Source organism: Aulonocara stuartgranti, assembly GCF_965226115.1.
Source record: "Aulonocara stuartgranti genome assembly, chromosome: 9".
Lineage (NCBI taxonomy): Eukaryota > Metazoa > Chordata > Actinopteri > Cichliformes > Cichlidae > Aulonocara > Aulonocara stuartgranti.
Genome location: NC_138960.1, coordinates 30,269,158 through 30,281,425, shown reverse-complemented (window position 1 = coordinate 30,281,425; position 12,268 = coordinate 30,269,158). Strand labels below are relative to the sequence as shown.

Below are 12,268 nucleotides of genomic sequence, written 5' to 3'. Positions count from 1 at the left end.
GGAAATGTCATATAAAGAGAAAGGAAGGAGTAACAAAAATAGACTTTTAAATGAAGGTAGATGACATGAAAGATCTGAAACAAAAGGGAAGAATTTAGTTCAAATAGAGCTGAAGTTGTAAAATTGTAGCAGGTGGACCTGTTGCAAGAGAGCGATCAGAACAGCTGCCTTTTCCTGCAGCGGCATCATCATCTAAAAGGGAAATGTTGTTTTACTTTTTAACCCTGTCCTCATTTTGTCACTCACCGACTCACTTATGTCAAATAGCCTGGTGTGTCCAGGCCACATTGTTGACAAGGTTGAGTGTGGTCACCAGGCACTGCGAGGTCCACACACAGACGAGCAAAGGCACTTTAATTGTGGAGTAATTACACATACCATTGTAGGCAAGTGGGAGAGCAGGGAGCAGCAGTTCGAGCAGCAGCTCGAGCTGAGAACATTCCTCTGTTGTTTAGATTGGTTCTGTCTTTTGCTCTCCCCTTAGTCTCTCACTTAACTGTATCCCTGTTGGCTTCCCAGGTTTCAAAGGAGAAGACGATCCAAGCGTAATCACTCAGATGTTAATAAAATCCTGCAGTATTAACTTTTTCTGTCCAGCCGTTTATAAAGACTGCTGTTCTGAAGCTGCTCTCTACCCAGTAAGGTGACAATACTGACACAGAGCTCCCCTAAACTGGTTGGGCACCATAGCTGAGATAGTTCTACAACTGTGCCACTTTAAGCAGTGGTATTTCTGCCACTTCACATGTTCTCATGTCATTTCTCTCTTACCAGGTTCAGAACTTCCTTCATCTACCTCAGTTGCCAAAATATTTTCTCTGGTTACAAGGCACGTGTGTTAAACTGGTGCAAGGCAGTGGTTTCACATATGAGTAATCAGGGTTTCCATTCATTAAATCTCTGGTACATCTGTGGTGTGAAGTGTTTTAACCAAAACCAGCCTTATACACTCCTGTTTGCTAATTTTCTCCTTAAAACCGCTATGACTAGTGCAGGGATGTCAAACTAATTTCACATCGTAGGACACTTACAGCCAACTTTGATCTCCAGTGGGCCAGACCAGTGAAACACCCCCTTTCTGTCAGTGCACAGAGGTTCAACTACAAATTTAATCTCTGACATATCTTAATATAACATAAATTGCTTCAATTAAGACAGCTAAAGATAAAGAAATCTGTCAGCATCACTCTTTGGGCTTAACTGTGAGAAATATTACCAAAGAAATTCTGGTATTTCATTGCCCATCCTGTCCTGTAATTATAACAAAGAAAGTTCTTATTAATTCACAGATTGTTTTTTTAATTGTGAAACCACTGTTAAAAACCAAATCCCCAAACTGACATTTCTATAGTAAATGGTGAAAAACCTGGTACTTTTCTGTCATTTAATTGCTTATCTTTTACCTTGGTGTTACTCCTAAATATACAGTTACAAATCCAAAAGTTTAGGCCCTCTTTTGCGTTTTCCAAAGACATCCAGTAAGCCGGATCAGAGTCTTTGCCAGGTGGATTCAGGCCTCTGGACACCCCTGGACTAGAGTGCTAAAACACACGTAAAATGCATCTGACACTGTATCTAATGCCTATAGAAGTTCGGGTTGAATGACAGCTGACAGCTCGGACTTTTAAAAAAAAAAAAAGTCAGATTCAGGTTTTGTCAAAATTTGGAGAGTGTGATCACTTTCCAAAGAGCTCCAGTGCTCCTGGTACACCTCCTGGGGTCACATGAGAATTGTGGAATCCATTCGGGAATGCCGTCTAACATTTGGTGGCCTTCTGAAACCCACTGTCACGGAGGAGCAGGGAGGACTCGGCGCAGACTGAAATCTCAGAAAAACAGGTTTATTTACACACTCCAGGTGCACTATATACAGGTGAAGGAGAAGGGGGCCAAGGTTCCCAGGGGTGCAGAGCGGGGTCGGGAAAAGCGTCCAGAGTCTCCAAACCAAACACGAGAAATCTGCATACAGAGAACAAGGGTTAGCACGGAACTTTCACGGACAGAGCTCAAAACTGGCTGAGGCTAAAGTAGCACTGACGAGCGTTATTCAATAGTCCAGCGGCGAGGTGCTCTCAGTCACTGCCTTAAGTAGCGGGAGCAAACAAGGTGAGGAGCCACAGGTGATTGCCTACAGGTGGTGGAGGCCGGGAGCTCACAATGAGCTCCGCCCAGGCAGCGAGCAGAGAGAGAGGAGAGAGAGAAAAGACAAAACATAACATGTAGCCACACAGGGCCAGCCGAGCAGGCACGGGGACCATGACACCCACATGCTCTGGGATGATATCACTGGGAAAGCTTAGAAGCTTTCATTGCTTCTAGGCAACCATGCAAACATAATCACTTAAGAGCTTCTGGAAATACTTGAGAAGAAAGAAAGCTAAAAGGAATAGCAATTTTCAGGCAGTATTACCCAGATAAGGTCTTAGCTGTTCCCTTTTTAAATTCTTTCTCATTCAGGACTGATGGATGCATTAGCTGGTACCAACAAAAGTTTTAAAAAGTCCATGAACTTAATTTAATGTAAAGTAAACCTGATATTTTAGATTCTTTAGTGTGCTTTTGGCCAGTTAGAGTGTCATACCAGGTGTTGTGGAATGCTAGGAAGCAGTGGAGAAAGTGGAGCACTGGGTGCACAAGTTCTCTTCCTGTTTATCCATTAAGGGGTCCACTCAGTGCCTGAGAGATAAGATAATCTAGGATCCATGAATGTCCTATGTCAGCATGGACTTTTTGTGTGTGCGTGCGTGTGTGTGTCAGAAAACTTTCCTTGACCTTAGTCTAAACCAGAGGACCATTTTCACTTCTATATTTATCATTTTCTAACCAAAAGAATACCTCGTGCATTCTGTCCTCAGCAAAATTCTGCATGACTTAGGTTTTATTATGGCTCTGGATCATTCCTGTTGTTGCTTCATGCAATCATTGTTATGAACTGTAACGAATGCAGAGAATCCTGCCAAGTAAAACTGTTTTTGTGTGATCGAGAACTGATGGCATCTTCTTGTGCCTCGTGATGTCTTCAGAGAGCTGCATGACTGGACATGTAGCTGAAGTTTACAAGTGGTGCACACAGCTTATGCAAACAGCAGCCTATAAGACATTTGCAGTTCCAGATATGTAGATCAAATAATAAAGATTATCTAGAAGTGGATTTACACAGAGAACTACGAGCAATATTTTGTCAGAGAGGAAAGAAGGACTCTTTGCCATTAAGCGCACACAAGAGGCGTTCACATTTCTTTCTTTACTACACCTGCATCCATGAGGTATGCCATGGGCTTTTTTATGGTTATGCAACTATATTGTTGCAATTAATAATGGAAATAAAAGCCACAATAGCTTTACTTCGCTGAGAAATATGCCTCAACAGGAATTTAACCTCCAGAAAACCTTCAGTGTTCTTTATCACTTTTCTATGCAAGATGGATCTGCTTGTGTAGTGGATTTGAGTGTGGATATTTACAGTGTCACACTATATGAGTGACAGGTATTCATGGTCAACCCTAACATAAATCCCTATATCTATATGACTTTATATAATAAGCTTGTTATTCACTAAACATCATTATATTCCTTTATTGTTCGGCCTAAATGTTTTTTAATATATGAACCATTTACCACGTTTAACATCCCCCCAAGTTTTTTTTTCTTCATAGAGACAAACTCTCAGTATTAGGAGTGAATGCGACTGCATGCATGCATGTTGTAAAATCATTAGATATCCTTATCAGCTGCCAAGGCTGAAATAATGCGCTCTCTCTTTTTCTTTTTATCCTTCACTCCCCTCTCTTTGTCAGAGGCTTGAACCATTTGATGAAAGGTCAAGTGTACTTTTCTGTAGTCTGTTAACACCTGCACATTAAACTCAGCTTGTGTGAGTGAGTGAGTGAGTGAGTGAGTGAGTGAGTGAATGAGAGAGAGAGAGAGAGAGACTCCCTCCCCTTGTTCCTTATCCACTTCTGCTTCCAGCTGTTGCTGCATTCCTATGCCCGTCGGAAAGCCGTCGGCCTTTTTTACGCGTGTGTGTGTGTGTGTTTGGAGTGTGTGCTTGTGTTTGTGATTGTGACAACCGGGATCAAAAGTCTTTCCTAGAGATCTGCACGTTGCCTGTGCTGTGCATGGAATGTATCTCCCGTCAAGACAGAAGCTGCGGCTACAGCAAAGGCAGAAATAAGCTAAAAACTCTATTTGGGGGAGTTTTGTGCAAACAGCATACCTCTCGATCTTGGATCAGTTTCGCAATTGCGTCCTTTCCTGCACAATGACAGAAGTGGCCATTCCCGCTTCAGTAATGGTGAGTGAGTTTTTGTACCTATAGGCTGTGGATTTAAAAAGTGGAAGAATGTATGTTAATTATCAAAATGTGTTCTTGTAAATTAGGTTTATTTTTGCTTTGCTTCACAGCGCTGCAATACTTTCAAAGTAAGCTGTAACGTTATCTGACTTCAATTGAGGATTTTGTTCGGCAAAATCAAACGCAGATTACCTTTTGGTTTGTTAGCGGGCAGGTACAACGTGAAAATGTAGGTGTACTTTTCGTGATTCCACCGACGATCCAACGTTGCTGCTGATGGCAGCTCTAACTGGAACATTGTAGAAATTTGAAATGATAAGATATCGTTTTGTAAGATTTTTTGCAAATATCAGTCCGCAGAGTACGCAGTGATATTGAAGCCCAACACGGGCTCTGAAGCCCTATGGCTACATAATGGCAAGGCCACAAATCAATCAATCAATCAATCTATCTATCTATCTATCTATCTATCTATCTATCTATCTATCTATCTATCTATCTATCTATCTATCTATCTATCTATCTATCTATCATGATGCAAAAAAACCGGTGGATACAATTCTTCTGACATACTGTTGCCAACCGTAACGCTGAAAACATATTTTATATGATTGCTTTTTATTTCACTGGGTATCTGCCAGGTGGAAAAAGGAAAAGCAGAAGTCAGTGTGGAGAGCATAGAAGTGACCAATAGCTTAAGAAAAACAAAGATTTTTGGAAACTGTATGTAATGCTGATTTATGAAGGTAACTGCTTGAATTATATGTGCTGTATAGGCTCATATTATGTTTGGAGGCCACTGGTGGAACTTGGGGATTTTCCACCATTAATCTTTTTTCCTCATATCTGAATTCTTTAGTCTGCATTTTAATCTGTGTCTACCTGCCCCCCCCCCCCCCCCATACCCCAATACACAAGCACACACACAGACACACACACACACACACACACATAGTTTGTTTCTTTTGTTATCTCGAACTCCATCTCCTCTTTTCTTTCCTTTTCCAGCAGTCACAGCTCATTTCACCATACAAGAAGATATGTGTGCTTTAGTAAACCCGTCCACTAGCTCACTGTCTCCCCTTGTCTCGCTGTCATATCCGGCCCTGTGGAAACCAAACATGAGTTGATCCCCTGCATGTGGCAGTTAAAGTAATCTGGGCTTTTCCACAGACACACACACCCTCACTAGAAATTCAACTTACATTTCCTCCAGCTTTGAGTCAGCTGCAAAAACAATGGACTTTTTTTCCTGTCATCTAGCACTTTGCTAAAAGACTGCAAAACTGCCAGTAGGGATGTGAGAGAGTTTGAGCGTGACAGATATTTGTGCTGTTTAACAAGCGGCTCACAGACACGTTTTAATCGGCTTTCAGCGGTTTTAACCAAAACAAATGCAAACACACAACAGCAATGCAAACCAAGGACAAGGGATGCACATTATTAAGCATACAGTATTTTGAAAAGCCATGTATATATGAATGCATGAGGGACATTTTAATCTGATTTAAAATGTTATTGAAGACATTACTGCAAACATACTGTTTACCAAGGACAAGGGAGGACGATAACCCTGAATTGCCCCATATGAAGGACACTGAGAGAGGGACTCCATATTAAATAGCATCTGTGATACAATGCTGGCTTTGTCAGGTGGGAGGAGGAGAGGGTCATGCTGGAATGTAAGGGGAGGGGATGGAGAAAGACAGAAGAGAGAAATATAACTAGGCAAAGCACTGAAAGCATTTTTAGACAAATACAACATAGCTGATGTTAAGTTGTGTAAGACTGAGACCACCCTCAGCTCCACTTTTTGGTCAAGTTTGTACCACAGATTGTAACCATCACAAGCTGCCTATCTTTAAGGCCAACACTACCACAGAAGAAAAAGATGGCAAAAACAAATATATGCATTAAAATGATGAAAGAACCATCCTGATGGCGCACTTCTCCCACCATTTTTGAAGTTTTCAGCTAGAAAGCAAAAGCCTGTGAATTACCCCAAACTGCTTATTCATAGATGCAAATAATAATAATTTTTTTAATATCCCAACTGCCATTCATCAACTGAGCCAGAGGACCTGAGAAAAAAATGTAATGTTATGGTTCTCCCTATCTAAATTGCCCAAGCCAGTTCATGATGGCAATATGCTCACAATACTATGAAAACCATAACATTTGATTTGGCCTTTTCAAACAGACATATTGTGCACTAGCTTTTCCAACTAGTGCACTAAAGAGTTGTTCTAACATTGGAACATTTTTGAGAGCAGGACCTTTCCTGTGAATGTGGGTTTGAGAATGCTGTCTGCAGTAACATACAGCAGCTGTGATGAGGAAAGTAACTGAAAGAGAAGGAAATGCAAAAACCGTTTAAAGCAAATACAAAAAGAGGAAGAAGTTGACAGAGGAAAGCAAGGATGGGATGGAGAAAATAAAAATGACCCAGCTGCAACAGTCTGAGAATGCTGAGTCTTTCCACTTGGTTTTATGAGTCCTCTCTCTCTTCTACCTTCCACTGCTATCTTCTTTTTCATTACCCCACACTACCCTCTCATCTCCTTTTCTGTTTCCAGATGCAGGGCAAACAAAGCATTTCGGGGAGACTCAGCTGTTTTACAGATGGGATCAAAGACAAATTGTGTGTGCTTGTGCCTTTCTTCCATTTTGTGCACGCTATATTGTGCATTTGTGAGGTCAGTTCAGTCACTTTCCAATAGAAGGTTTATTTTAAATCTGGGATTAAAATTTTTATTAAAAAAGTAAGTGGGAGGATGTGTGCTTGGAATGTTTTCCTATGGGCAATATTTTCTCAGTGTTTCATATCATTGTGTAGAAATCTTCGACTTATACATTTACTGTATTAGACTTTCTTTGAGTCAGCTTGGTATGTATTTCTGTATTTCCCACATTAGATTCTGGCAGAAGACCTCCTATGCTTGAATCTGGTTTCAAGCATAGTACATCCCATTACTGAGTAGAGAACTTTATATCCATCCTTACGTGACTTTTTTTGTAGTTTGATAAACATGATAAACATTTATTTTTTTAAGTTATATTTGAAATGAGCAAGTCTTTGCCTTGACACCAAACATTATACAAATATGGGTGAAAATGTGATGTACTGTTAAGACAATCTAGGAGCAGAGACATGTATGCAACAAAGAATTAGGAAACAAACAAGGACACTTAAACACTGAGTGCTTGTTTAGTTTGAGTACAGTTTGGGAAATGTTGGTTAAGATTGTTTAACTAAGGATAAAGAACCATCATGCTTTTTTTTTTGCACGGCATTAGTTTTCATCCTCCATGCTCAGTTTTTACGGGACTCTGTCTCTGTACATATACGTATATCATTCAGTAATCCCATACTTTAGCTTTCACATCTTAATTCCCTGATAGCAAAGTGACTGCTGTTGGAATCAAACACCATGAAGATGAAAGCGCTGGAGTCTGGATACTCAGAATGGGGGTTGACACACTTCACTGCTCTGCTTTAACTAGAGTAAACATGGCCACAGACATGTCTTGACCCGCCTAAGCCAGAGCTCACCTGGTAAAAGAAGGTGAAGGCGGAAGGGGGCTTTGAAAACAAAAAGAACCACAGAAAGACAAAGAAGAGGAATGATGGGATAGAGTGAGCCATTTCTGAAAGAACAAGTCAAGGGAGAGTCAAGAAGGTGGGAATAGACTTCAAGGAGCGTGTGTAGGAATGCAAGGTACTGAGGCCTTCACACATAAAAGGGTCTTTGAAATGCACTTCTGCCTAATTTTCAGCAAGCTTCTGTGACCTTTATTCAGCTGATGTTGCCATCACACACTGAGTATTTGCTTTGTCTACAGCAAGGACAAAAATCGGTAGAATGTGGGCCGATACCTTGGTGCGATTGCAAAAAGAACTGGTGTGTGACTTTATTTGTAGATTTTTGTGTGTGGATAGGGGATGTAAGGGTGGCTGAACTGCTAGAATGTATGTGTGTGTGTGTGTGTGTGTGTGTGTGTGTGTGTGTGTGTGTGTGTGTGTGTGTGTGTGTGTGTGTGTGAGCAATGATGGTGTCCAAGCAGTAAAGGAAGTGATCTCAGGGCGGAAACTTAGCGCTGAATTAGAGGAAGTGCAGAGCTGACTTTGATTTGTGTTTCCCTTCATGGTGATTGGAGGAAAAGGCGAAAAGACAGGAGGAAAGAAGAAGGACAGGCAGGAAGAGGAGAAGCCAAGAAGGCCGCCTAGTATGGAAAACAGATTAAATGCAAAAGAGGCCTCGAGAGAAAGGAAGGAATCACTGAAATCATTAAAGCAATGACACATTAGGATTTGAAAGAGGAAGGGAGAAAAGGAAATGACAGGAGCAGGAAAATGACGTGGTTGTGATAGTTTCTTATATGCTGTAATCATCTCTGCATGGTGAGAAGCATTTAAGTCATCCACTGGTGTGTGTGTGCGTGCATGTTTGTGTTTTTGATTGTGTGTGTGGACACAAATACAGTAGTAGCAAGACTGTTTTCTTCTTCTTCTTCTCTGTTAAATTACAGAGTACTCCGTGGGCTGTTTTTGGCACACGATCTGAGTGTGTTTCCTCAAACATACACATTCACATATTTTGGGCATTTTTTGATTTAGTTTTCTTTTATCTCCACTTCACAGTTTGTCATAGCGTTCCTTTATTTTTCTTGTACTTTACCTCGTTTTTTTTCCATTGCATCACACATATTCCCACCATTAGGGAATGCTTGGACTTCAACATTGAGTCCATACAAAATAAGAACAGTCAAAATTAAACCACTCTCACAGTCACTGCAGTTTTGCTGTGAGATAGATGCTTGAGGAAATATGCCCAAATACAAAGTTTATCACCCTGGGAGCATAGCTGAGCTCAATCTGCCTGTTAGATTAGGAGATGCCTTGCTTATGACATAATTTGAACTGTGCCATACTGTTTGATAAATGCTGAACAGGACTTAGAAAATGGTAAGAAGTGGGTTTTGTGTGAAGGAAGACATTGCAGCTTCAATTACATATATATTATATTTTAATGGAGCACATTCTGAATATTTCTCATCAGCATGCTTATTTGCATGTTAACATTTTTTGGTGACAATAAAAATTTCAGGTGATATAAAATTAAGAAGAATTATTCACTGGCCACCATGAATATCCACCCAAGTCATGGTCAGGATTTAAAGTCATGCAACCTGGGTAAATGATGTGCACTTGCTTTGTCACTGCCATGGCCGTGCACAAGCACAAGCTTTGCTGTGTATTTACTTTAAGTAGTATACTGCTCATAGCATGCACAGAGAAACTCAGTTACCTTATTAGTTACTCTGTATCTCTCTTTATCCAGACACATTCATTGCAGCAGAGTGATGGCAGACTTTAACAGTTTGTGGGAAGTCTGCTTTCATGAAACATTTCTCTCATTTCTCCCCACTGCGAAAAAAAAAACTATTTTCCTCTCATTTTCTACTTGGAACATTTTCAGAATCAGAGTTCATTTCACGTGGCAGCTGGGTAAGCTGTGGGCAGTTTTTTCCCCTTCTTTTCATTTTTTTCTTTTCTTTTTTTGTGTGGTTTCTTTATTTGAGTGTTTCTATGTTTGATCATTCCACGCAGGTCATTCCCAAGTTTTGTCATAATTGTGTACACTGCTACATGTCTGGATTGTTTTTGTTTACATTTATGTGTCTGCCTGAATGTGTACACAGGAATCGGAGATGATGTTTCAACCAGAGTCCGATCAGATCTCTCCAGGTGAACCTAAGGTCAGAATACACACAGACACAGGAAAACACATATGCACACATTCACAAGTTTTATGTGGTTTTTGAACAAATCCAGCATGAACACAGTCGCACAATGGCACATTCATTTTAGTCTTATGACTATAAAGTGTGTTTTTAAAATGACCTTTGCACTGACTCTTGCTTGTAGTCTCCGCCCCTGGACCTGATCGACACAGGGAAAGGACTAAAAGTCCAGACAGCAACTCCTCATCTGGTTAGCCTGGGCAGTGGGAGACTGAGTGTGGCTATTACTGTTCTGCCACTGAAAGAGGGTAACGCACACAAAAAACCCCAGACACAATTTACAGTAAATACACAAACTCAGCATGGGCAGGTTATTAAGTCAGTAGCCACAATTTTTCACATTCATTCCTAATGTAGCACATCCTCACAGCTTCAAATGTTAATTCAACTTAATTTTATTTATATAGCTTTGAATCAAAGCAACAGATATCTCAAGGTGTTTTGTATCAGATGTCCCTATAAGCAAGCACGTGGTGGACAGTGGGAAAGAAAAAATCCCTTTTAACAGGAAGAAACCTCCAGCAGAACCACCTTCAGGGAGGGCTGTCTGTCCGTCATGACCGGTTGAGGATGAGGGCATGGAGACAGGACAAAGGACACACAAGGACACACTGTGGAAGACAGCCAGAGATTAATATTGACTAATGATTACGCAGAAGAATAAAATGGAAAGGGGGTTACTCCCACTAGGTTTATATCTGGGACTCTCCACCATTTGACCTTAGAACTGAAGAAGCTTCTCGGATGAGAGGTGAAACGTCTTCAAGCAACTTAAAGAAGTCCAGACGCTTTTCTTTGCAAGCTCCTTTGACTACGATGACCTGGATGACTGAGAACCTTCACAGACAAAATGGAAAGCCCTTTATTGTCATTATACATGTACAACAAAATTGTGGGTGCTCCACATCAACTGTGCCAGAAAAAAAATATAAATAAAATATAAGTAGTAGACAGCAGGAATCAACAGCAAAAAGAAGAAATATATACAAACCAAGAGAAATATATACAAAAATAAGAGAAAGGCACACATTAGAGAAGTAAAAGAGAGTTTAAAAAAAGGTGAGTGAAGAAGAAACACTCAATACAATTATGGGAAGCCCCTAGCAGCTTAGACCTATTGCAGCACTAAGGAGAGGTTTGGGATCACCTGATCCAGCCTATATGCTAAGCTTTACAAAGAAAAGTTTTAAGCCTAATCTTAAAAGTAGACCGGGTGTCTGTCTCCTTAATCCAAACTGGGACCTGGTCCCATCGAAGAGGGGCCTGTTCGGGTTGCTGTAGCCCTGTTTTTTCCGGTCTGCATGTCAAGTATCCTTGGGCAAGATACTAACCCCAAGTTGCTCTCCGATGCATCCATTGCAGTGTGAATGTAGTTAGACAGCACAAAGTATAGAGAAAGGGCTTGTGTGACTGGGTGAATGTGGCATGTTGTATAGAGCGCTTTGAGTACTCTGGGAGAGTAGAAAAGCGCTATATTTGAAAGCTGAAGGGTCTGCCTCCCTTCTAGGAACAGCATGTAAACCTGCAGTCTGAGAGCAAAATGCTCTGTTATGAGGGTCAATATGGCACATTCAGATCTTTAAGATGAGATGGGTCGTGATTATTCAAGACCCTGCTTGTGAGAGAAAGGATTTTGAATTTGATTCTGAATTTAGCAGAGAGCTAATGAAGAGAAGCCGCTATGGGAGAAATATGCCCTCTCTTTCTAGTCCCTGTCAGCACTCTTTGCCCTACCTTTGCCCACCTTTTCCCACTCTTTTTCTCCCAAATATTGGCCCTTTTCCCAGGACAAGTCACTTCATTTCTGTGGTTACTGCAGAAGTGAGTTGGGGGGTGATGCTGTGGAAAAGTGATACTGTGTCAAACATTGAGCCAGTGCATATTTATACAAGTTATTCAATCCAATTCCATGGTTACTGTTGCTTATTAACATTCATTCATTGTCATGTGTTGGTTAAGGCACAGCCTGAACCCACAGTTAGCCATGAAAAAATGAAGAGAATGCTTTGGCAACAGAGTACAACCCAAACAACAGTAACACAAATGACACACATCGCGTGGTTTCATGACTCTGTTTCATGCAGCAGAGCAAGCGCACTTGCTTTATTAAATCCAGAGATTTTATTTGGAATGTTCACTGCTATTTATATCAGGCCAGTATACAGTTTT

The 12,268-nt window shown here is 40.8% G+C and overlaps 1 protein-coding gene across 4 annotated transcripts in view; it reads left to right on the top strand.

Moving 5' to 3' along the window:
* Nucleotides 1–3,905: 3,905 nt before the first annotated feature.
* Nucleotides 3,906–12,268, top strand: part of phldb2b (pleckstrin homology-like domain, family B, member 2b) — a 39,177-nt gene continuing 30,814 nt past the window's right edge. For 3 of the 4 annotated variants that reach the window (XM_082547705.1, XM_082547703.1, XM_082547704.1), the window contains exons 1-3: nucleotides 3,906–4,294; nucleotides 9,998–10,054; nucleotides 10,224–10,347. In XM_082547705.1, coding sequence (XP_082403831.1) covers nucleotides 4,262–4,294; nucleotides 9,998–10,054; nucleotides 10,224–10,347 — 214 coding nt within the window. In that variant the 5' untranslated portion in view covers nucleotides 3,906–4,261. The remainder of the gene's footprint in view (nucleotides 4,295–9,997; nucleotides 10,055–10,223; nucleotides 10,348–12,268) is intronic. The other variant, XM_082547706.1, reaches the window with a different exon arrangement.